Source organism: Trifolium pratense, linkage group LG2 (assembly GCF_020283565.1).
Source record: "Trifolium pratense cultivar HEN17-A07 linkage group LG2, ARS_RC_1.1, whole genome shotgun sequence".
In the NCBI taxonomy this organism is placed as follows: domain Eukaryota; kingdom Viridiplantae; phylum Streptophyta; class Magnoliopsida; order Fabales; family Fabaceae; genus Trifolium; species Trifolium pratense.
The window spans coordinates 58,893,281-58,920,258 of NC_060060.1; the positions used below are offsets into that span (position 1 = coordinate 58,893,281).

Sequence of the window (26,978 nt, forward strand, 5' to 3'; positions counted from 1 at the left end):
GCTTAATAGATCAAAGATCAAGAAGAGAGAATTAAAACAGAAAATATCTGTTTACAGAGAATTAAGGTATAGAATGTACCTTAATTAGTTGACTTGTTTAAAATAAAATTTAATTAGGCGGCATATTACCCACCAAATTTAAAAATAGGGGAATGCTGCAATTTTATATCTAGCAATGCATGTCACTACCAGCAATATACATTAAATATATTCAGTTTTCAACATTCTTTTTAAATAGGAAAAATTCTAGTTGAGTTGGATCTCAAAGACTTACTAGTATAATGTTAGATTTTGCTCTGAACGGACATAATTGAATGGTTACTCTCGTGAGATAATAATAGTGTAGCTGTGTTAGGCCTAGGATGATATTAGGCTGTTAGTATCGTAGTTCTTTGGTCCAGTCTGCATGTACATATTTTAAAATTCAAAAAATATTATTTCATTCGGTTTTTAATATAAGAAGAAGTTCACTTTTTAAATATATTGAAATATTGATGTATCTAGACTATATCATATACTAACCACATCAATATTTCAATATAACTAAAAAAAACTTATATTAAAAACCAAAGAATAACATAAATATTTACATGCATATTATCCACCAACTACGTACGTTGCATAGGTGCGGGCACGGTATCGGTACTCGGTATTGGTACCGGTACATGGTACGACATTTTTTAAAAAAAATTAAAGTATATATATATATATATATATATATATATATATATATATATATATATATATATATATATATATATGAGATTTTCTAACTTAGACCCTAGTTAGGTCTAAGTTAGCAAGGTGCACCTTTTGAGTTGGACAAAAATACCCATTTTTTTTTTTTTGAAACAATAGAGCAACTGGGGCATGTATGTAATTTGCATCATAAAATAGCGCGCCCCCCATGCAACAACAACAACTATTACATTTTTTAAATTTCTTCCAAATTTCGACCTCATTTTACGTGCGAATCGAACGCCGATTTCAAAAACTAATACCGGAAACCTTTGTAAAATTGAAAAACGATCAAAATCCATATAAGGAACGTCGAGTTTCGTTGAGTATTGAGGGAGATCGAACCGGGTCCAAAACCGGGTCGCGCGGCCCGTTTCTGCATAAAACGGGTGGGGGGGACGATGAACAGTGCGCGTCGCCCACGCCCACTCTCACCGGAGGCGCGTGGGGGTGCGTGCGGCCTCAGGGAGGCTCTATTTTTTTTTTTTCATAATAAAATAGTAGATAATATTCTGGAAATTTTGGTATATTGTATGAAATTTTTGGAGACCTGAAACTATTTTTAGTTAATTAAATGATTAAAAAGGTAATTAAAAATATTATAATTCCATAAAAAATTTCCAAAATTTTATGTAAAGTACTATGAATTATTTAGAACCCTCTTGTGTACCTCACTCTCCCTAGTTCAAGTCATGAAATTATTTTCACAAATTCCGCTGATTATTTAAAACCATTTAACAAATAATAATAATAATTTCATAGATTTGTACTCTGAAACCAATTGTTTTTTTATTTGTTTCTAATAAAATATTAGATAATATTCTGGAACTTTTGGTATATTTTATGAAATTTTTGGAGACCTGAAACTATTTTTCGTTAATTAAATGAGATAAAACGGTAATTAAAAACTATTGTTTGCTTCTGAAACCATTTAGCTGGTACTATGGTTTCAGAGAGTTGTACTTTGAAACCATTTTACTGGTAGAATGGTTTCATTGAGTTGATTCTTAGTTATTTGCTTATGAAACCATTTAGCCGGTAGAATGGTTTCAGAGAGTTATATTCTGAAACCATTTTGCTGGTATAATGGTTTCAGTGAGTTGATTGAGTGGTGCGTGTTAAATTACAACACACAAGTAACGTACTTAGTACGATACACATAATTTAAAATGCAATAGAACATATAAATAACGAGATTAAGGAAGTGAAAAATTATGTTTATATATTACTATGAAACCATTTAGCTGGAAGAATGGTTTCAGAGAGTTATACTGCGAAACCATTCTAGCAGTAAAATGGTTTCAGAAGCAAACAATTAAGAATCAACTCCCCTGAAACCATTCTATCAGTGAAATGGTTTCAAAGTACAACGCTCTGAAACCATTGTACCAGCTAAATGGTTTCAGAATGGTTTCAGAAGCAAACAATTAAGAAATTACTCACTGAAACCATTCTACCAGTAAAATGGTTTCAGAGAGTTATACTGTGAAACCATTCTACCAGCTAAATGGTTTCACAGTATTATATAAAGATAATTAAAGGTAGTGAAAAATTGAGTTTTTTTTTTGTGTCCAAATCAAACGAACCAAGTCTCTATTTGTAGACAAAAAAAAATTATGAATTTTGGTATAAAAATAAAAAAATAAAAAATTAATTTACAACGAAATAATTGAGTTTAAAGTATTAAATGAAAAAAAAAACACGCCAACCACCCAGCAGTTGACACGTGTCCTGCTTTTTTTAAAATAAAATTTTCTCTCTCCAGGCGCAGATCTAGTGTGGTGCACGCGCTGGCTTATCATGGAGCTGGATTATCTAGACTGTCTGATTGATCCGACAGCCATGATGAGATCATCTCTTGGCCGTCTGATGGAAATCAACGGTCTGTAACGGTGGTCCTGCGGTAGGCGCGCGACACTGGATCAGCGCCAATATGTTTTTTTTTTTTTTTTTTATAAAAAGAAAGGGTATTTTTGTCCAACTCAAAAGGTGCACCTTGCTAATTTAGACCCAACTGGGTCTAAATTAGCAGCCCCCTATATATATATATATATAATATAGTTGTATAATTAAAATAATAGAATTCTATTTTTAAAATAAATAACTAAACATAAAAAATAGCAATTTTATTTTTATAGAAATATGAAATAATAGTAGTACTATGCGGCTTAATATCTTTAAAAACTTTATTAAGTTTTTTTAAATGCCTCGTACTAAACAAACATCTACTTAAGGTTGTTGGCGGAATAATGCAGTTGGTAATCATTTTAAATATCCACAGGAATTCAAACTAATGTTGGAAGAAATTTAAAAAGTGGGGTTTTGACTTTGTTTTAAAAGAAGAGTAGAATAATTAGATAAATGCTTATAGTATATCGGAAATGGATTAACAAAAGAGAATGTCCTAGTTATATAACTCAGTTGGTAGGAATATTATATTATATATTTAGGAGTATGAGTTATAGTTTGAACTCTAGATATCTCTTTTTTGACTAAGTTCTAGATATCTTATTTATTCATTTTAAGGGTGTGTTTGATCTGCTAAAAAAATAGGGAATTTGACTGGATAACTTTTATTGTACTCTATTTGATTTAAAAACCGGTTATGATACTAAGAAAATGGTTATGGACTAGTCAAAATAGGTAGTATATGATAAAAACAAGAATTTTTATCTTTTATTAAATCACAAGACAACTTTTTATTTATATATCCACTCTTAAGGGAATGGATTCTCTCAAGTGTAATTTACACTTGAGAGAATAAAGTGTAATCTAACACCGTCTAAATTCATTTTCTTTAAATTTTTATATGTTTCTCTCTCTTAATCAATGATAACAAACCACACTTTATTCTCTCAAGTGTAAATTACACTTGAGAGAATCCATCCCCCACTCTTAATAATATAATAAAGTTAATTATTATCAAATTTACTGAATTACCGTAAATATTTCCAATCAAATTTTTAATTTAATGATCCTAAAATGTTACGGGACAAATGTTGACCATTGATACATAAAAAAAATACGAGACAAGTATTTGTCATTGATGCATAAAAAAACTAAACAAATATTTGTCATTGATAATCATAATTTTTCTTATAAAAAATATATACAAAGCATATGTTTATCACTGGAAATTCATTTTCCCCAAATCAAAGCTTCTGATGTCTAGGCGATAATTCTTTCCTTCTCCTCCTCTCAGCCGCCACCCACGCCTTCATATTTCTTCTTCTTCTTTTTGGTTGATCAATTAGAGGGGGTAATTTATGATCAATTTTGATCCAAAATCATACCTTTTGATCGTTTTTTTATTTCTTTTTATTTATATAAGTAATAATATTCACATATTTTTAGGTTTCATTCATGTTTCTTCGAGATTTTTTCATCTGGTGTTGTTTTAATCCGTCTTTGTGCGGTGTTATAGCCTCTGTGCTTGTTGACATTTTCATAGCTAAGCCCAATATGTTTAGGCTTTCGAACATTTTTCTCTAAAATTTCTTCTAGTTGACCATCAGTTTTATGAAGTTTATCAAGGTGATCATCATCTTTATACAACATATCCGAGAATTTTCTCAAACGCCAAATGTCAGCATTTAATTTTTCTATGACTTCCTTAGCTTCATCAAGATCAGAGGTTAGATAATTTACCTTCTTCTGGAGCTCATCCATCTTTGACATATTTTCAATTTTCTCTGCCTTCAATTGATTGATGGTTACCTTTTATTTCTCGATAACTCTGCATATTTCTTCACTCTTGAAATAGAGTTCTCTGTAGGAATCAGCAAGTTCTTCGTAGGTTACCTCTCCATCACAAGACTCATTATCAGAGTCATACTTTCCTGTAAAGGCCATCACCCGTTTTGCTGTATTGTCATCACATTCTCTTTCAGAATTTTTATCAGAATAAGTGGGTGACATTCCCCCTTTTTTAATTTTTAAAAACGTAGGACACTCAGCTTTGACATGACCATAACCCTCACAATCATGACATTGAACTCCTTTGCCTTTGTTTGGTCTTGAATTTCTGTCCATCATCTTCAAGACTTTGTTGAATTCTCTACCAAGACGCACAATTGCATCTAAAATACTTTCATCAGTCTCCATGTCACTCTGCACTTCTTCATCATCAACATTGGAGACAAAAGCAATGTTCTTGTTCTTCTTTTTAGTTCTTTCATTTGTAGCCACTTCGTATGTTTGCAATGATCCAACCAGCTCATCCAACTTCATCTCAGAGATATCTTTGGCTTCTTCTATTGCAGTAACTTTGATATCAAATTTTTTAGGAAGAGACCTAAGCATTTTTCTTACTAATTTCTCTTCAGATATTTTTTCTCCCGAGGCATCAAATTGATTATCATAGTCAAGTATAGTCATGTGAAACTCCTGAATGGTTTCATAATCCCTCATTCTAAGATTTTCAAACTGAGTAGTGAGAATTTGTAATCTAGACATTTTTACCTTAGAGGTACCTTCATGAACATTTTCAAGAATCTTCCAAGCTTCTTTTGCAGAGACACATTTTTTTATGAGTCTAAAGATGTGTTTGTCCACCCCATTGTATAATGCATACAATGCTCTTGAGTTTGCTAGAGCAAGCGCATCTTCTTCTTTAGATCATTCCTCCTCAGGTTTCAATTCAAGTGTTGACTTTCCTTCTTTGTCTACAATCACAGGGGGGTCCCATCCTTTCAGAACAGCTTTCCAAGTTTTGCTATCCATGGATTTCAAGAAAGCCATCATTCGCGATTTCCAATAATCATAATTGGAACCATCTAGAAGAGGTGGTCTGTTGACAAATCCTCCTTCCTTGTCCATATTGCCAGAAAGTATCTTCCCTGGAGCTCACCCAAAACAGAACAAGGTGCCTGCTCTGATGCCAATTGAAATTCTGGCAGACTGGTGGAAAGATGCTGCGAAAGATGCTACAGCATCTCGTACCAGTACAGAACACAATAGACAAGTTAAAAATAAATTAAGTGCAGGAAGATAAATAAGACAGATCGTTTGTTAACCCAGTTCGGTGCAACGTCACCTAATCTGGAGGATTACCAATCCAGGAATGAATTCACTATAATAGCTCTAGTTCAAAGCCCTCGACCAACACCCGGTACTTGACTTCTCGCCTAGACACTACCCGTGCAATCCTATCTAAGAACCTCTTAGATAATGAGACCCCGTCCCAAATTCCCTCTAACAACACGTACCATGTTGCTGTCAACTTTATAACGATCAAGATGGAGACACTCTCCTAGAAACTAGACCACACTCTTGCTTAAAAGCTCTTGAGCGAATCACACATGCTAACTCCGTACTTCAAAAGCTTAGGAGTAGCTTACAATTAACAATAAAAACATAGTCCTAAACTTGCATCAAAGTGACACAAGAAAGACTGACAAAAGACACAAACTCTAAACCTTAAAAACTCACACTTTGTAAAGAACACGGTTTAGAATACATGAGTTGTAAAGGCTTGAGGCTTCACATATTTATAGTCTTCAATTGTCTTGATGTGCAAGCTAGGTCTTCAGACAAACACAGCTGTAAAAATTGCGGCCAACCCTATATTATTTCCAGAAATATAATTTGTTTTGTTTCATGTGTGGCCAAACAAAAAAAATATAAATTATTATTTTCAAAAATATAACAAGTTATATTTTTGTTTTCAATAATAATTCTCAAACCGCCTTCAGGAAAACTTGTAGAACAAGCCACGTCTTGAATAGTCGCACGTGCTTAAATATAAAAACGACTTAAATCTTCCTTTGATTTGAAAAAGAAATTCTGCGCAAAACAGAGTATCAGGATGCTGTACGATGATGCTACAGCATCGCGATCCAGCATCTGGCTAGTTGGCTTTTGCAAAATTTTAGCCAATCTCAAAAACCCAACAGGTTTCATTCATGTTTCTTCGAGATTTTTTCATCTGGTGTTGTTTTAATCCGTCTTTGTGCGGTGTTTTGTTTTATCCCGTCTTAGTACAGTGTTTTGTTTATCCCGTCTTAGTACGGTGTTTGTTTTTGTTCAGATTTGCATGTTTGCTTCAATCCAAATTCAGTGCAGATTCAATGACTTTAGCGTCGTCAACGTTGCAGATCCGGATGCATGACTATTTCGGACATTTGAATTTTGTCATATCAACTGTAGGCTTTGTCATAGACATTAGGCCGTTTTATGCTATTAACTCAGATGCTATTTTTCTTTTGGGCTTTAATAAAACTTTAGATTGTAACATTACATTGTGAATTTTGTTAGATTACACCTTGAGGACAAGGTGATTATGCAAGACCAATGAAACGTAATGAATTAATGTAGGCATAATAGAAAATATTAGGCCCAAATTGTATGAGTCACTCATGGATTCTAGATCTTCCTATCTATTAGTGAGTCACTCATTATCTAGAATGTTCTAGATAACTCTTTAGGATGAGATATAATGACATTAAATGAATGTAATAAACAAGCAAAATGAATGAAAGAAGCTTGTTATTTTAGTTTAGTGTAGTTTGTTAGTAGTTTTTAGAAATTATCTCTTCAATTTATGAACAACCAAAAAGTTGTTTATAACAGATGCTGTGAGTCTGTTCGCAGATTCATCCTTATTAGTTTTTAGCAAAATTGAATATGTAATGATTGTGATTGATGTATTTTCTATGAATTTGAATGAATGAACATTATTGTTTTTAAGTAAAAAAAAAAACAGTGATCAATAAATCACGCATGGGTAGCTAAACTAATTTTTGACACACGAAAATTCTATTTTTTTTTTAACAAAAACAATTTTATTAGAATCAAACAATAACATCATATTCCATATCTTTCTGGATATAAGGAAAGATGGAAGAGATTTTCTTTTACCATGTATATTTTTTCGCACGCCCTACAAATTTATCAAAATATGCATGTAACTCAATTCACAACTATAGCTCACTAACCCAATTCACAACTACACTTCCATGAATACAACACTTGACTACTTTCCCCAATAACCTCGCTATAGGGTAAGGGAGCTATTTTTGTCACCATACTGATTACTCGCGTGTCCTATTTTTATACATCCGTTACTTAAATAGCGTATGTGTAAAAATTAATAATTTTGGGGAAAAAAGTCATCCGCTACTTAAGTAACAGACATTGTTTAAGTAATCGGTACGGCGACAAAAGTAACTCTCATATGGTAATTGTGTTGGTTCACCGCAGTGGCGGTTTTATGGCCCGGCCAGCTGGACACTTGCCCGGGCTTGGCCCAAAACTCTTCTCGTTCTCGTTCTCTCTCTTTCGCGACAAACAACACACACCCAAATCAATCACCACTTCACTTCCCCAGTAATCTCTATGTTTTCTTCTTCACCAACATCTCAAACCCTACCTCTCTTTCTTCGCTATTCCAAACACCAAACAAACACAATAAACTCCAAAACGCTAATTCTTTCCTACCAAACACATACCAAATTAAATCAATTTTTCATTCATTAAATTTCAATCAAAAACCATCACCAACCCATTTCACAATGAAGTTTCGTTACGCCATGGTTTGTTCATCAAACCAGAACAGAAGCATGGAAGCACACTTTCTTTTCAAAAGGCAAGGCTTCGATGTATCTTCTTATGGAACTGGTACCCATGTTAAGCTCCCTGGTCCTTCCCTCAGAGAACCAAATGTCTATGAATTTGGAACTCCTTACAAATATATGCTTGATGAACTTCGAAGAAAAGACCCTGAACTGTATCCTTTTCTTATTTTACATTTTTCTTTAGTTTATTCATTACCCTTTTCATTTTTCTTGCTGAAACTTAAGTTTTAGATTATTGGGGTTGTTTCAAATGAATAAAGTTTCAATTTTGTTGTTGTTAAGTTAATTTAGTTTTAGAAATTTTTTAGGTTATTTAGTTTATTGATTACCCTTTTGATTTTTTTAGCTGAAATTTAAGTTTTAGATTATTGGGGTTTGTTTCAAATGAATAAAGTTTCAATTTTTATTTTTTTTGTTTGTTAAGTTAATTTAGGTTTAGAATTTTTTTAGGTTTTTCTGAATTATTATGGATGGAATGAAGCATGAGCAGAGTTGTGTATTTTTTTTTTTAGGATTGAGGAGGGTAGGTTAGGATGGAATAAACAATATGGGAAAAAGTTGGTGTAGAATGTGTTTAATGCTTGTTTGTTTAATTTGTTTCTAATGAAAAAAGTTTTCGATTTTTTGTTTGCTTGATTAGTTTAGCTTTAGTAGAATCTTAGGTTTTTCTTAAGCATGAATGTAATTGTGTGTTTTTAGTAAAGATTGAGAAGGATAGGTTAGGATTGGATAAACAGTTTGGGAATAACATGGTGTTAAATCTGTTTGATACTTATTTGCTAAATTAATTTGTTTTAGTAGAATTATAGGTTTCTCTTTAGCATGAATGAGATGAATCATGAACAGAGTTGTGTTTTTTATAAGGATTGAGTATGATCGATTAGGATTGAATGAACAGTTTGAGAATAATATGGTGTATAATGTGTTTAATGCTTGTTTATTGTATGAATGTAAGAAAAAGATAATGAAATTTTTAGCGTTTTTATTCTTATGATTTTTGTTTTCTATCTTTTCATTTTAGTTGTTGTATGAATGTAAGAAAAAGAAAATGAAATTTTGAGGTTTTTTTTTATCTTCTTATTGTAGTTGTTGTATTGTGCCTTTGATATGCTGTCAATTTGGTTTTATAAATGTAGTTTTAGTAGAATTATAGGTTTTTCTTAAGCATCAATGAGTTGAAGCATGAACCGAGTTGTGTTATTTTCATAAGGATTAAGGAGGATGGGTTTGGATTGAAGGAACAGTTTGGGAAAAAGATGATGTATTATGCAAAACAATTCAAATTAATAGTTTTTATTTTTACCTGTTTAGTTGAAAATGAAATTTTTAACGGGGTTGTCCCCAATGAAAAAAGTTTATAATTTTTGTTTGTTTGAGAAATTAATTTAGTTTTAGTAGAATTGTAGGTTTTTCAATCCACTAGGTTTAGTCTAGTGATCAGGGGTTTGGGTAGTATGCATGAGGCTAAAATTGTAGGTTTTTCTTAGGCATGAACATGGTTGTGTATTTTTCATAAGGATGGAGATGATAGGCTAGAATTGAATGAATAGTTTGAGAAGAAGATGGTGTATAATCTATTAAGTACTGACAGTTATGCATCGACATTGGTAAAAATTTGAGAAAACAGAATAATTGAGTTGTCGCCGTTGGACACCAGATACACCTTCGATCATTAGTGTCAGTGCTACATAGTACATAGAGTATAATGTTTTTAATGCGCATTTTTGTGTGAATGTATGAAAAAGAAAATGAAATTCTCAGTTTTTTTGTTTTCTGTCAATTTTATTGGACTGGTAATTTCTGAGGACACAAAGAAATGATGGGAATTTTGTAATTGAGGAGGAGGGGTTAGATTAGGACCGTAAAAGTGTGTTTTGCATCTGTTGTTGGAGTTCTTATCAATGCGATTTCAAATTCTTGTTTTATATGGTGAATTGGATGTAACCTTAACAAGAGTGCAGCTACAAGCGAAATGGAATCCTGCCGATGCTTAAAAGGAATGCAGCGGTGAAATTAGCGCCTCAAAGATGGCAAGAAAATGCCGCTGATGGCATATTTGATGTGGTTATTACGTTTGAAGAAAAAGTATTTGATATGGTTGTTGAAGGTAATATTTCTTCTTGTCTTTTTATACTCCTTTACCCCCTTACTCCCGGGTTCATCTAATTGAATTTACTCTTTATATGAAATTTCACTGTCAGCAATTGCAAACTTTTTATTCAATTTCACCTTATATTGTAGAGAAAACTCTTTGAGTAGCATGCTTTGTTTTAAAGTTAAGATTTCTATCATTGTAAATATCTTTTATTTTTCTCTGCTAGATCACATGAACAGTATGGCTGCAAATATGATTTCTTTTTCTATTTGTTTGATCACATGAACAACAGAGTTGCAACTGTTTTATGGTTCTTGAAGGTGATATTAGCATGATACATAGGTTTCTCACAAATGAGAGTTGTGAAGAAACCGTTGCCAAAGAACCACTTCGACATAAAAACACACCTTATCAACAAACATTTTGTCATTCCTCTTGTTCCAAAGAACCTAAATAGTTGCATGCCATAATGAGCTGCCATGAGAACACGTACACCTTCGAAGGGGCCTTGCTGGACCAGATTAGCGCAAAAACATCTTGATGTTAATTTTGGCTTGAGTTAACTAATCGCCACCGTTGCACTAAGAGTGAATAAACCGAACTAACCGTAAAAATTCCATCCGGATCCGGATCCCACCTCCACGAGTCCAACACTGCATTGTTTACCATCGGCCGAAAATTGGAAACTAGAATGTCCAATTGGTTTTCCTCCCAAACAAATAGGTTGTGCCGCTATCTAAAATCCCAAGTCCACACTTCACCAATCCAACTCCCTAATTCTCCAATTACCACCTCCTGGTCACTCGCAAGAGAGAAAAGGCGAGGGAATCGCGATATTAGAAGACCATCTGTTGTCCATTTGTCAAATCAAAACCTTGTATTCCTACCATTCGTCACAACAAGCAATATCGAAGAAGTGAACCAGTTCAAATTTTAGCATTGAACTATTCTTTTTTATATGTGGCCAAAACTACTGTTTTATTAAATGTCTATAGCCAAAACTGCAAGTAGTTACAAATAGCATTTCTTTTTCTCTCTGTTTATTCACATCAGTAGCAGAATCGCAAATCAAATTTCTTTTTTATGTTCGTTCAATCACATTAATAATAGTGCTGTTGATTGCTTTGTTTTATTCTTGGTCATTTTTCTTTTTAAAATATTGGTTAAAACTATATTTTTTCATACATAAAAAAGATACATAGGTTTCTTAGGAATGAGAGTTGTGTACACTAGATTACCTGATGTTTCTTACTTTCTAGAGTTTATTTTAACTATTTTTATTTTTTTATTTTTAGCATTTACAATTTTATTGAAATTTAATAATTTGTGAAACACTTCGTTATTTTTGTTTTGTCTGAGTAGTATGGTGAATATTCCTGGCGTTGAGTCAAATGGCTCTTTTAGTCGTATCTTTGTTTGACCGCAGTTTAATTTTACAATGTGTAGATCTCCATAATAGAGACCATGTTATATTGAAAACGGTGTTGATAATAAACTTGGAGGTTAAAGATAACCACGAAGAAGCCGCTATAGGAGCAAGGCTTACTTTAGATCTTTGCCAAGAGGTTTGTTTTCTAAGATCATTTGAAAACTAACACACAATGATATGAAAAACTTCAACTGTTCTATTAGAATTATGTTAGTTTTTGGAGATGACTCTTGTTTTAATAATTTTACGTGTCATAGCTTACCAATGATATATTTTATGCATAGATTGAAGCTGTTGAATCATGGGAGGAGTGCATTGATGATCTTATTGCTGGTTTTGAGAAACAACATCGGCGAAAGCTTTTGTATAGCATTTCCTTCTACTAAAATTATACTACTACTTTTCCGATGAAATTTTTGTTTAACCTTCGGTATAAATTTAGACGGCTTAACCTACCAAACTCATGGAGTTGAGTTGTTTATTTAGTTGTGTAGCTTGGATTGTAATTTGTAGTAATTGATAAGTATATGTCCACTATATTGTGTTGGAGTTTAGTTTCAAACTACCTTATTGATTTGGAGTTTAGTTTCCAGGTTTTGCTAATATTCAAGTATAATATAGGATTTGCCCTAAGGCATGTTTAATGAACAAATATTAAAATTGTTTTTATGTAGGAATGTGCTATGTGCTAACTAGCCAAAGTGAGATTGTGTTGTCCAACACAAAAGTCTCGTTAATTTGTCTTCAAAATGTATAAATGAGTTGAAATATTCGTGAACTATTTGGTTTTCACTTGTTAAATTTGTTTGTTCAACTTGATTACTATTATTTAAGTGGGTGAAGCTTAAGCTTCATAGGATCATAAATAGTTGATTGCTCTTCTCTTATGGATTTTAGGGGATTTTGAGGTGGGAGAGCAGTAATCTAAATAGTTTAATTCTTTATTATTGCACTAGTTACCAACTTTCGAGAATCGACGGTACAAGTTTCGAAGCAATATTACTATATATACTTCCTTAAACAGTGCCCGATGGCACTATTTAGTATTTTCCTTTTTTTAATTTTTAAAGTATTGATCCCCTATTTTAAAATTCAACTTTCTGGTCCCCCTATTTCAAAATTTTTTAACTTTTGATCCCCCGCTTCAATTTGAAGTCAATCTTAATGATGTGGTCAAATCAATTACGATGTGGCAAATGACATGTAGATAAATCAAAGTATACAAAATATTTACATTCATTAAAATATTTTTTTTACCTCAATAAACATATTATATAATACATTAAAAAATTTGTAATAGAGGAGTGCTAGCAACACACTCCAATAACAAATACACTCTAGCACACTCTATTCTATTGGTTAAAATTTATATGGGTCCCATAAAAGTTATATGGGTCCACATTTTTTTATGGGACCCATGTGAATTTCAACCAATAAAAGAGAGTGTGTTGGAGTGTGTTTGTTAAAGAGTGTGTTGCTAGCATTATTCATTTGTAATATACTCATTATTGAAATATAATTAAATAATAGTGACATGTATAATCGTTTAATCTATGTCATTTGCCACATCATAATTGATTTGGCCACATCATTAAAATTGACTTCAAATTGAAGTGGGGATCAAAAGTTTAAAACTTTTGAAATGAGGAACCAAAAAGTTGGTTTTTAAAATAGGGGGACCAAAAATTATATGATGTTTTAGTAGTAATTTAGGGTAATTTTAATAACAATTGAAGCCCAAAAGCAAGCAAATACCTGGAAAAGTGAAGTTATTTGGTTCAGAAGCAAGAAAAGTGGAAGAAAAAAAAGGCAAAAACGTAATAAACAGCGCAAGTCATTGTACCTACGATGAGATCCAGCGTGGCGCGATAAGAATGCGGTTTAAATTGAAGAAAATCTGCAACAAATCTTTTCCATCGTACCACATTGACTTGTTATCGTGGCACGATAAAGATGGCTGAAGAAAAACAGAAAATCTAAGATCTTCTATCATACCACGATATGATCCATCGTGGCCACGATAAGGCAAAATTACACGCCATCGTGGCCACGATGGGTGCGCAGAAAAAACTCAAATCCAGCTTAAAAACTATAAATAGAGTCCTCCTCCTTCACTATTATCCATTCAGAAATCACTCAACAATAGTGATACTAAGGAGAGAGTTAGGAGAACTCTAAGGAGGAGGCAATGAGGGTCAAGGAACTCCAAGGCCAATAAGGTTCTTTTCTTTATTGTCTTTGTAATTTATTTTTCCTAGGTTAGGTCGAGTAGATAAACCCCCTTACGAATGCTTGAGACATGTAACCCTGGTTAGATAAAGTTTATGCTCAATTGTTATTACGTTATTTTCTATATTTGTCTTGGTTTTAATTCTTCATTCTTTAGTATTGATCACATTAATTGAATGAACCTAGAGGGAAATTAACTGATCCCGTGACAACAACTTAATAAGTCGGACTGAAAAGACATTTCATCCTACCAATATGTGAGACCATAAATTCAGTATCTGACGGTACGGGGGCAGGATTAAGATTAGCACGTAGTTAAATTCTGTACTGATGTTAGGAAACCGAGCTGACTTAGAGAACTTGTTAAACTTTGAACTTCAAAAGGTAAGGATGCCCCTTCGAGGCTGAACCCGTTAAAGGTAATTACACGGGATAACGAAGGCTAAACCTAGACTAGCTTAATTGGTTCGACTTAAACAGATTGCAATAGAAGTAAGATTAGTAATACTAGGCTTACTTTACTGAAACTTAATCCGGTAACTTATAACTGATAACAAGGTATAGTATAACGCCACTTACCAAGAAGGAGTAAGGGAGGGATTCGAAACACTTAACCACACACACCCCATGTGGACACACACACACACACACACACACTTTTATTATAATTGTCCTTTATTTTATTGCTATTTACTTTTATGCAAAACTCTCTCAAACAAACAAAACGAATGCAAAACACTTTTACTTTCTAAATTCCTAAGGAAACTAGTAATTTTGACACAATCCCTGTGCAGAACGATAACTTATCATTTTATTATTTGGTTGTGATTTTGTGCACTTGCAGAGACACCGTCACATAATAACTGGATTATATTCTATCTCAATTTAGTATTTAATGAGACAATAAGATATGATAAGTTAATCCTAAAACTTTTCGTATCATGTCTTTTCAGTTAAAATTTTTATCCTGAATTTGAGTTGGTCTACCAGCCAGATATGTTAAGCAGGATATGTTATGAAAATAATTTGCTGATTTATTCTATAAAATATAATTCAAAATAAAAAATAAAAAATTAATAAAATATAAATAATTCTCATAAGAATAAATTATAAATAATTAAATAATTTTATATTAAAATAAAAATAAAATAAATAATTTTTAAATCTATATAATCTAAAAATCAAAATTAAGTAACTATTAAATAATAAAATAGGATATTAATTTAAATTTTATAACAAATTAAATATAATTTTTTTTTGCAATGATAATGTTATTAGATGTAGAGGAAAGTGATGGACTAGATCTAATTTCAAAATTTATAATTTGCTCATAATTTGTTTTGCGCATGATTTTTATTTAAACTTATATTAAATTATTTGATTAATTATTTATATTTTTATTTATAAATTTTAAAGTTTTACAAAACATTTTAGAAAATAAATAATTGTTTATAAGGATAATTTTGTCATTTAAATATAATATATATCTTATTATTGGCTTTGGCTAAAATGAAAGAGTGAGACAAGTGGTGCATGGTGCACCACTTGTCAATATCTCGATAACGAAAATAAATTTTATAAAATCCACCGTTGGATTGAAAGTTTATATCATATAGATCATTCATATAAATTTTTAGAAAAATTGAACATCATTTGATATGTTATTGAGACTTATCAAGATTAACGGTTTATGAATTTTTACTGAATACCTACACACTTTGAAAAAATTAGGCTATTTTTTTACATACCTACACACTTTGAAAAGAGTTTTCTATCCCTCAATGCAACAATCGCCATACCTGGTTTCATTGAATAAAGGAAATATCAATATGCATAATAGGCTATTTTTTTACATACCTGCACACTTTTTTTCAAAGTGTTCAGGTAACAAAAAAAATTAGAAAAATTTTACATTCCTGAACACTTTTTTCCAAAGTGTGTAGGTAACAAAATAAATTTGGAAAATTTTTACATACCTACACACTTTTTTTCAAAGTGTTCAGGTAACAAAAAAAGATTAGAAAATTTTTACATACCTGAACACTTTTTTCCAAAGTGTGTAGGTAACAAAATAATTTTGGAAAAATTTTACATACCTACACACTTTTTTTCAAAGTGTTCAGGTAAAAAAAAATTAGAAAAATTTTATATACCTGAACACTTTTTTCCAAAGTGTTCCGGTAACAAAAAAAAAATTTACATATCAGAACACTTTTTTCCAAAGTGTTCCGGTAACCAAATTTTTTTCTTCAGGTTTTAGTTTATATATGAGGGCAAATTCGTCCATTCAAAATTAATATTGGGGTAGATTGACAATTGTTGGGGTAGAAAAAAAAAATTCAAAAAATATTTGAGCTACAATTTTAAGGCCCAAACCCTAAGTTTTAGTGGGTCAGGTGGGTCAGCCGATTCAGACCTATTTTGACAACTCTACCTCCCAATCACCACCACCACCCCTCAATTTGGGGAAGCAAAAATCGCTCAATATTCCCTCCCCTCTATTGCCTTCTTAAAAAAAGACTTATGGGGTGTTTGTTTCATGGATTCTAAATCTCTTCCCAGGAAAATTATTCCTTGGAATATGATGGCAGGAATTTTATTCCCAGGAATTGATAAAAAAATGTGTTTGGATAGTATTTTAAATTTCCAGGAACATTTCATTTTTAATTTAATAAATAATTAATATATTTTTTTCTAAGTAAAAGCTATATGAGATAAAATGTGCATGGATAGTGGAATGACGTGCAGTTACAAATAAAACTGATGGGAATGAAAGATTCCCAAGCTAATATGGGGGGAATTAAGTTCCTGGACGCATAGGAATAAAATGTTCCCGGTAATAATAATTTCCAATGAATAAATATTTATTTCCTTAAAACAAACATGGGTACTTTTTATTTCCATCTTAAGTTCCCAGAATAAGTTTTTAATCTCCGAAACAAACACTCCCTTAACTACACATTTGGTCCCTTATAATTATTTTATATTTTAACTTGTTCTCTTACGTTTGCAGTAGGTTTCAATTTACTCATTTTCGTTAATTTTGTCACTAACACTTTGTTTGAACCATACAGACACAGTATACACGTATCATTTAAAATATTTCTTTCCCTTCCCTTTCCTTGCCTCCAAAAACCTCCAACCAAACACAACCTAAAACAATTCCAAGAAAAGTTAATACAGTATAATATTGAAAACGCAAATTGTACTGTAGTAAAAAATAAGGACAACGTTTCACGTAACGGTAAACGTGATCTGTTAATAATCTTCCGTTTACTTTGTTCCAACCAACCGCAGCATCTAATAACTCAACACTGATTCAAACCTCTTTCCCTTTTCTCACACTTTCTTCCTCATTTTCTCGCTTTTTCTGGTCAAACTTTCCGATGGCATCAGAATCCACCGACGAAGACAACAACAAAACCTGGGAACACATCCTCCGCCGTATGCTTCCCGCCGGTGCACCGTTACCCGACGAAGAACATCTCGATTACTCCATCGCTGTTGAATACGAAGGTCCTCCTGTTCCTTACGATGTTCCTCGTGTCGATCCACTTGAAATCGGTTCTTCCGCTACTCCGATTCGTACTGCTTCTATTTCCTCCGATCATTCCTCTTCCTCGATTCCCGTCGCCATGCCGGTTTATCCACGCTTTTCTAGGTTTGGTAGAGTCCCTAACGGTGGTTTCAATCGCGAAAATCGAAGTCCGGTTGAGAGTCAAAGATCGTCTTCCGTTTCCAGAACTCAATCTCAGTTCGATTCACGTAGTGGCGAAGTTGATCGATTTGATTATTCCGGCGAAGTAGCCGCCGTGGACGACGGCGGTAGCTCTGTTTCAGTTTCCGTTTCGTCGCCACCTGTTCCGAGTTCTGCTCCAATTCCGTCTTCAATTGTTGATGGAAAGCGACCTACTACGGTAACGTTTAACGAACCTAGGGAGTTTGATTCCGATGGGGGAGACAGTTATCTGTCGCCGCGGTCGGTTGCAACTGAGCCGGTTGGATCACCGGTTTCTGCTGCAGTGCGGCAGGGGAAACGAGGTGTTTGTAGTAGGTGTGGGAATAAGAATAGGTTGAAAGAGAAAGAAGCTTGTTTGGTTTGTGATGCAAGGTATTGTAGTAACTGTGTTTTGAAAGCTATGGGTTCAATGCCTGAAGGAAGAAAATGTGTGAGTTGTATTGGACAACCGATCGATGAGAGTAAGAGATCGAGTTTAGGGAAGTGTTCAAGAATGTTGAGTAGAGTTTGTAGTCCTTTGGAGATTAATCAGATTATGAGAGCTGAAAAAGAGTGTGCTGCAAATCAGCTTCGGCCGGAGCAGCTTGTTGTTAATGGTAGGCAGTTGAGGCAGGAAGAGTTGGCTGAGATTTTGGGTTGTCCGGTCCCTCCTCAGAAGTTAAAGCCTGGGAGGTATTGGTATGATAAGGATTCGGGACTCTGGGGAAAGGTAAAAATGAGAAGAATAGATATAAAAAATTAACTATTTTAGTGTTTTGAAATGCAAATCAGTGTTTATGGAAATTGCTATTTTTAGATTGTTTGTTTAATTGCTTAATTGGTAAGTGGTGGGTTTTCAGGAAGGAGAGAAGCCTGATAAGATAATAAGTTCAAAGCTTAATATTGGAGGGAAGCTTCAACCAGAAGCTAGCAATGGGAATACTAGAGTTTACATGAATGGCCGTGAAATAACAAAGATTGAGCTTAGAATGTTGAAGGTAAAATCTTGTTTCTTGTGTTTTTGGCTTAGATTCGATTTAGAATGGAATGTTAAAACATGGTGATTAATATGTATACTAGAATAGAATGTTTGTACCAAAAAATTAAAAAAAAAAGAATAGAATGCTAGATGCCTACTTATTGACTGAGTATTCAGTGTTGAGTTTGGCAATTTTTAGGCAATTGGTTGGCTTAAAAACAAAAATGAATATAAGCCTTTGTCCTCCTATATTGGGTTATATATGGTCATTTCTGTTGCTAAGCATTTAGGTTTTGACATGGCTTGTTGTAGTTAAATTCTTATCAAACAGTACCAATATTTAATAGGCGCCTTCTACCATGCAGGAGTGACATACTCCCTCCGGTTCCGGTCTCATATATAAGCAATTTTTTTTTAGGTTCATTCATTTATTAATGTATTGTCCATATTATTGATCAAATACATTAATAATTGAATGAACCTAAAAAGTGAAATTTTGCTTATATATAAAATTGGAGGGAGTAGGTCTTGCACAGTACACCAACACTTTTAACGGTTGGATTTCAAAGTTATAATACTTCTACGATAAATTAATTCTATTGAATTAATTCTAGATCCCACCACCGCTACCTTCCATCGTCGTTGGGACTTCTCCCCATCAAACACCACCTCATATCTATCACCTCTTCCTTTCCTTTGTATTTTGTGGAATTTTTCATCTCTAGTTAGTTTTGAATTTGGGATTTCTTATGCAAGTGTGCAACACATTTCCCTCCCATTCTTCCCTAAGACATTTCTAAAAACACAGCACTTACTCTAAAGCAAGTGGTCCTTGATTTTTTATTTTTTTTAATAAAGAGCCATAATCTTCAATCCAATTTGATTATGTTTGCTACACAGGAGTAGTAACTTGAGTGTTTGGTTCATAATCTTATGAAGTAATTAATTCTACTGCAGAATCTCATAAGAGAACATGATTTTGTAGAAAACTCAAAAAGAAAATAGTAAAAGTTTTGACATTTAACATCTATCACCAGAAATAGTCAAACTTTTAAATCCATTAGAGAAAACACATGGAAGATCTGAGAGAGGGAGATTAATAGAAGGGATTTGAGAGAGATCAGAGACTTTAAAATGGGTACGACGCTACAACAGTGAAAAGAGATGAACACAGAGATTCATCTAAGACAGAGAAACACAGAGGAGAGAGAATAGTGAAAATAATAGAAACAAATATGGTATGACTCATTTATTATTATTATTATTATTATTATTATTATTATTATTTTTTTTTTTTTTTTTATAAGCGGTATGACTCAGTTATGATAGTTTGATGTGGACTTCATAATCTAACGGCTAAAATTAATCTTGCACCGTGCAAGATATGGAAAGGTGGTGTACAATAGACCAAGCCTATTTAATAAAAAGGTAGTAAATGAGCTACTTAATATGTGCAGGGTAAAATATTATCAATGAAAATATAGCGTAGGTATCTCTTAAATTTGGTGTAAAATCGTCAACAGTCCCTTCAAGATTCTAGGATACATTGATTAACAATCGTATTTGTTGATGATCATGTTTCTATCAGAAATATAACTTAGGTATCTCTTAGAAATATTGTACATCAATTTTTTCTCTGTTATCTATTATATGCCCAATTTGCATCTAATGTGTATACTTTGACTTGGTAAACTTTCCATTTTTTGTCTGCTGTCTATTTTTTCTTTAATACCTGTTTCCTTTTCTGTACATCTTTATATCTTTTAAATACAGTTTGGCAATGTTTAGTGAAAGAAATGTTGAATCTTGCTATTCTCATTTCTAGATTATGTATCATTAAGCTCAGATGTTTCACTTTTGATCTTTCGTATCTAGCTCCATTGGAAGTTTTCAAATTGCATCTTGTTTACCTGTTTGTAACTCATTGCTCTTCTCATCATCAAAAGATGTGTAACTTGTTTGTTTATCTGTTCAGCTAGCAAATGTTCAATGCCCGCGCGATACCCATTTCTGGGTTTATGATGACGGATCTTACGAGGAAGAAGGACAAAATAATATCAAGGGGAACATATGGGGAAAGGTTCTCTCTTATCTGATAATAGTAGTATATACCTTCTGTGTATTTTGAGCTTGAAAGCGTTTGTCTTGATTTGGTTTTTATTTTTTATACAATATTGGTTTGATTTATGGTAGGCAGGCGTCCACTCGTTTCATCTGTTCATTATTCTCTTTGCCTGTACCATCTACTAATCCTCCCGGGGTCAGAGACAATCCAACTAACTACTCAACAAGGTCAGTGGCTGAGTATTTGGAGCATGGTAGAGTTCAGAAACTTTTGTTGTTTGGCATGGAAGGATCTGGGACAGCTACTCTCTTTAAACAGGCATGTTTATTGCTCCTTTTTCTTACCCACCTATCTCATTGTTGCTTGTATTCATGCCTTTAAGGCTTTCCTTTTTCTGCTGAATAAAGGGCTTAATGAAGAGTCATAGTTTATTTGATTGGTTCATAGGGGAATGAATGCTGGTGGACTGCTACTGATCATAGTTTACATCAATACAATAGGCTATTTGCTATTGATTTTAGATGTTTGAATATATGAACAATATCAATAATTCATTGATTGTATCTTGATTGTATTTTAGAATAATTCATTGTGACATAGGATATCTATTAGGTATGATTTGGTAGATAGGTTAGAATGTGGCAGATGTTTGGTAGCATAGCAGAACAAAAAGGTTGAAACAGAGTTACATTTTGATTACAACAGAATAATATGCTACGAGTTTGCCAAACAAGTAATCAAGTAGAAGGTCATCAGTTCAACTCCCCTGGTACAAACAAAAAAAATCAAGTAATCAAGTAACATTCGCCATTCCAGTAATAAAAATAACACCCAATATATTATTCACATCAAGCTATGAGTTTCAAATATGACTATATTAATTTAAACATTCTCCTTCCTCTCCTAATAGACTAACCATATAAATTTATCAGATTTTTTATACATTGCGTCGTGCAAGTAATAAATGCTTTTAACTAAGTTTAAGCTATACATGTAAACTTTACACTGCATAAATATATGCTGTATAATTATGTATTTGCTTACAAATGCTTACGCGCATATACCAATAGTTCTATGCATAAATGTCATGTGTGCTTTCCACAATCATAAAATGTGCTAATGCATGCTCGTATTTATATGATTACATATATGCATACACTTAAATGTATATGTAGATGTGTAGAAGTTTTTGTTATAAGAAAAAGATGTGTATAAGTTTTACTTTATCTAGTGTCAATATTTCGGATGTGTATATTTTGCTTTTAACTTTTGGATGATAGAGATGGGACTTGCCCAACTTTTTTCCTGTTTTGGTCATTCTGCCAATTTTGGATGGTTGTTTCCTGTGTACATGTGCTAGGAATTTGTTTTATTCGAAAACTGCATGATTTATTTCCTGTGTACATGATTTCCCCTTAACATGCAATTTTTTAATTTTTTTTAATAAATTTATTTACTTGTTGTTTGTCCTATAGTTGTTACCAATTGTTTTCATGGTTTTAATTTTAACATCTTCTTTCAAAAAAAAAATAAAAAAAATTAACATCTATATCCTTTGAACAGGCCAAGTTTTTATATGGGAACAAGTTTAACGCAGAAGAGTTGCAAAATATCAAACTCATGATTCAAAGCAGTATGTACAAGTATCTCAGCATTCTGCTTGAAGGAAGAGAGCAGTTTGAAGAGGAAGCTCTGACAGAGAAAGAATCTACTTCATTAGAAGGCGAAGGATCTGGACCTGGTATGACTTCACTTTTCTTTCCTTTCTCCATTCTCTGTGATGGTGCTGTTTCACTTTAAGTTTAATCGTTACTGGCTCACTGCTATTTTGTTGAATGCTTACTGTTTCTCTTTAAGCTGATGGTTTTATTTTATTGCATTTGCTTTTAGTCTCAAAACTCAAGTGACCAAATATTGGTTGTCTTGTGAGAGAAATGACAGTTTTGACATTTGTTCTGTATGTTTCTTGGGTCATTATTTATTGTGAACAGTTTAAATAAAACCTTTTGTATTTGTCTTCACTCAGAATAAGCACAAAATTTTCATTTTTCTCAAAGCGACGATTGAGGTTTTATAAATTACATTCCATAGTCTTAGGTTTTGCATTTTCCTGTATTTTTTTTTTCTTAATATCTATCTCAATTTGTTTGTCAATATTTCTTCATGCTCGTCTCAAATTATTGTTCAATTGGAACATAATGAAGAACAGTCATATCAAATGGCCCATAAAAGCAAATTTTTTATAAGAAAATTCTGTGACTGTAAAGTGATGTACTACATATCTTCAATGTAGGTAATCAATTCATTTTTTGTTATACAGATGTTAAACTACATAAAATTTAACTTCAGTTCACTTTTGTATTTAGTCCGACAATATTGTACATTTATCTCACTAGGTGGTTTGACAACATGGGCCAATATGTACAGTACCATCGAGCTCTATCAAAAACCAAATTTTCAATAAAGCCGTTGGGATTGATACCCTTTTCAATGGTTACTTTCTGTATTGGTAGGAGTTCTAAATGTCTTTGGTAAAGTCTTAGTTCTGTGAGTGAAGCTAATTAATTGCGTAATACATTTAGCAGAAACAGCAACTGATGAAAACAAACCAAGCATTTACTCGATCAATCAAAGATTGAAGCATTTTTCTGACTGGTTGCTGGATATTATGGCTACGGGGGATTTAGAGGCTTTCTTTCCTGCTGCTACACGTGAGTATGCTCCTATGGTGGATGAGATATGGAAAGATCCTGCTGTGCAGGAAACATATAAGAGAAGAGAGGAATTGCATAACCTTCCTGATGTTGCTAAATATTTCTTAGATCGGGTATGTGACTACCATTTTGTTTTTACTATATTATCTTGAGAAGTATTTGGCGTGGTTTTGTCGTGTATATTTCCTTGCACTTGTGGATATGAGCTCAAATGTTTAAATATATGCAACTTATCTGGCTACAAAAAGAAACCTGAGTAGTAAAACAAGGCGGCATATGCCGAAGAAACTTGAATCTGTATTCTATAAATGTTATTGGTGAGGAAACACCATTCTTTCTATTTTATTGTTCCTTAAAAAGGAAGGACCTAACAGGTGGCCATTTATTATCATTTAAAAGTAAATAACTAACAGATTGATGGGTCAAATATGTTAGCTCTTTAGGAGAAATGAATGAATTTCTTCTGGACTTAATTGTTGATTGTGCAGTGGCTTGTTCTGTCTAAATCACTTTTAACTTGGGTTTAGTATTTGGTAATTGGTACCATGAACACATTTACTATATTAAGTAGAAGCTCATTTAACTAATTGGGGAATTGTTTAGTTTCAAGATATTAATTTTTATTGTATATAAAACTAGTTATTCTCTCGTGAAGCTTTAGTGTAGTGCATGCATTGCTTACAAATTTGTGCTGAATATTCTGTTTTGAAGAGAAGTATAATATGCATATGACTATTTCCCTATAGTGTAACCTTGTATTTTGAAGTGGTTAATTGCAATTGGATTGAACTCCAAGAATAGTGGTCCCTAAAATACCTAGCTGCCACATAAGTTAAGACTCATTGGAACCTTGATAGATATATTAAAACATGTATAAGTTGGTCAAGATTCATTTATACCATTGTGGAGCTAAATAATTGTTGCACGATTGTACCTAGAAATTACTGCTTTTATGGTGATTTTGTCACAAGGTTTCATTTTATACCAGTCAATTTTTTTTTTTTACTCCGTCAGTATATATTAACATTAGCTTAAAATTATACTCGCAAAAATATATTAACATTCATTATACTTCTCAATTGTATAAAATATTATCATACATTATATTTCTCAAGTTTGTGTATGATTTTTACTTAATATAATATAAAATATAAAATATAAAATATAAGATATATTAAACTTAATTTTCAATAAAGGAGGTATTGAATGGTTTATGTGTGTTCTCTGGTAATTTTCAATTGACCCATCAGATACTTATGAAACATTAAACTAAATTGAGGAAAAGAAAGTTTGTGAAAACTATAATGGCTTTCATATTAGCCTATGAAGTATTTTAATAGGTATTAAAGTTTAATTCATCTTAACAAATGATTGAGAATAAAAGTTTTACTAGGTATTAAAGTTAATTCATTTTAGAAATCCTTAATAGCCTGTTAGGCTCAATATTATTAACAGGCCCATTACTAATTAGGGGACGGAAGGTACACCGCAAACGTGGATTGATAGAAGAGAGAGAATGACGAATATAAGAAACGGGGTGTGTGTAAAAGCATGGGAATGGAAGAACTAGGAATTGGTTTGGGAGGTTGCTGGCTTGGTGCTGGGCAGAGGAGTGAGTTCTTCCCTTGGCAGGTTTATCATTCATATAGTTATTGTGAAGAGCTAGCTCTATTCCATGGAATTGTAGTGACTTTCTTCATTTACTCTTACATTACATAGGAAGGGGATTCAACCTCTGTATATATTTAATTTCAAACAGCTTGTGTTAGTTCTTTACTTCATTTATCTCTGGTATCCATCAAAACCAGATTGTGAATATAGATTTATATGATATTACCATCTTGGAAAACCTACAATTAGATAGATGTCAACTGCCCATCATTGTTATGGTGTTTGTAACTTCTCTATGGATTGAAGATTGTGACCATAACCTTCAATAGAATCTGAAATACTCTGTAAATTTGAAAATCACGATCTTAAGCTATATAACACATTCCTACTGTTTGATCTATCTAAAATTTGCCTCATACAATATAAAATAATATATGTTTGTCTTGTGCTTTTTCTGATATAGGATTGGATTACTCTAACTTATTTCAATTATGATATGCCTTTCTTTAACTGTTTTGATTTGTCATTTGTCTATAGCAATACTTCTAAGAGTGTGCTGTAAATATAATAGTTTCAATTACGTGTTCTAAATATATGTGATCCTGCGCAGGCAATAGAAATATCAAGCAATGAGTATGAACCTTCTGATAAGGATATATTATATGCTGAAGGAGTTACGCAAAGCAATGGTCTTGCTTTCATGGAATTTTCATTTGATGATAGGAGTCCTATGACCGAGATATACAGTGAGAACTTAAATAACCCAGCTCCCCAAACCAAGTAAATCATTCTCTTCCATTTCCTTTTGTCTTGTTTTGTGGAAGCTTCTGAAAATGTTCTTAACTTCATAAAATATTGTTCTTGGCTCAGATATCAACTGATTCGCATAAATTCGAAGGGACTACATGATGGCTGCAAATGGTTGGAAATGTTTGAAGATGTGAGGATAGTCATTTTTTGTGTTGCCCTCAGTGACTTCGACCAAATGTGGCCTACTAGTACTGGTAAGCTTCAGAACAAATTGTTAGCAAGCCGAGATCTTTTCGAGAGTCTGGTGAAACATCCTTGTTTTAAAGAAACCCCCTTTGTGCTTCTACTAAATAAGTATGATGCCTTCGAAGACAAGATAAACAAAGCTCCTCTGTCAACTTGTGAGTGGTTTTCGGATTTCTGTCCTGTAAGGCCCCATCACAACAATCATGTCTTAGCACACCAAGCATATTACTATATAGCTGTGAGATTCAAAGAGCTTTATTATTCCTTAACTGGCCAGAAGTTGTTTGTGGGGCAAACTCGAGGTCGGGATCGTGTCTCAGTTGACGAGGCATTCAAGTACATTAGGGAGATCATCAAATGGGAGGATGAGAAGGATGAAATGTATGAAATTAATCCAGAAGAGTCATATTACAGTACAGAGATGAGTTCTGCTTTCATCAGACAGGATTGAATTCCCAACTTTGATAACCCTTGAGCTAGGATATTAAACGACGAGCAAAGGAGTCTCGTCGCTCATAAGAATTTGTTTGAGAATTGCATTTATGAAGGACTGAGAGGTCATTTGGCTGGCCTATGTGAAGTAAGTTGTTTTGTTTTGGTCTCGTAGGATCTTCTTGATCAGGTTCATATGATTTTTTCTCCCATGATAAATAAGCTAATTTGTTTGAGAGGTTGTAAATTGAGAGGTAATTTGTTGTCTGTACAGCTTATATATTGATAAGTGAGCAGCTTAATTTGAGAAAAAAATATATATTTGTTCTCCGCGTTAACATGCTGTTATTATTATTCAATTGAGACAAGATATTTTTAAGACTTTTCAATTTTTTAAT

General features: G+C 32.8%; 2 protein-coding genes across 6 annotated transcripts; both read left to right on the plus strand.

Moving 5' to 3' along the window:
* The first annotated feature begins 7,980 nt into the window (after window positions 1–7,980).
* LOC123910838 (RNA polymerase II subunit A C-terminal domain phosphatase SSU72) lies at window positions 7,981–12,426 on the plus strand. 2 transcript variants are annotated; one of them, XM_045962114.1, is made up of 5 exons: window positions 8,018–8,081; window positions 8,134–8,464; window positions 10,274–10,419; window positions 11,854–11,972; window positions 12,121–12,426. In XM_045962114.1, exons 2-5 carry the CDS (start codon window positions 8,250–8,252, stop codon window positions 12,220–12,222), a joined length of 582 nt encoding a protein of 193 aa, XP_045818070.1. In that variant the 5' UTR covers window positions 8,018–8,081; window positions 8,134–8,249; the 3' UTR covers window positions 12,223–12,426. The 2 variants fall into 2 exon arrangements, with proteins under 2 accessions (XP_045818069.1, XP_045818070.1); XM_045962113.1 differs by having other exon boundaries at window positions 7,981–8,464.
* Window positions 12,427–17,316: 4,890 nt separating this feature from the next.
* LOC123906034 (extra-large guanine nucleotide-binding protein 3-like) lies at window positions 17,317–26,918 on the plus strand. 4 transcript variants are annotated; one of them, XM_045955868.1, is made up of 8 exons: window positions 17,317–18,513; window positions 18,644–18,781; window positions 20,738–20,842; window positions 20,960–21,145; window positions 22,391–22,568; window positions 23,413–23,654; window positions 25,763–25,932; window positions 26,023–26,918. In XM_045955868.1, the coding sequence occupies exons 1-8, from the start codon at window positions 17,452–17,454 to the stop codon at window positions 26,597–26,599; spliced, it is 2,658 nt and encodes an 885-aa protein (XP_045811824.1). In that variant the 5' UTR covers window positions 17,317–17,451; the 3' UTR covers window positions 26,600–26,918. The 4 variants fall into 4 exon arrangements, with proteins under 4 accessions (XP_045811824.1, XP_045811821.1, XP_045811822.1 ...); XM_045955865.1 differs by having other exon boundaries at window positions 17,323–18,513; window positions 20,738–20,881; window positions 23,410–23,654; XM_045955866.1 differs by having other exon boundaries at window positions 17,323–18,513; window positions 20,738–20,881.
* The last annotated feature ends 60 nt before the right edge of the window (window positions 26,919–26,978 follow it).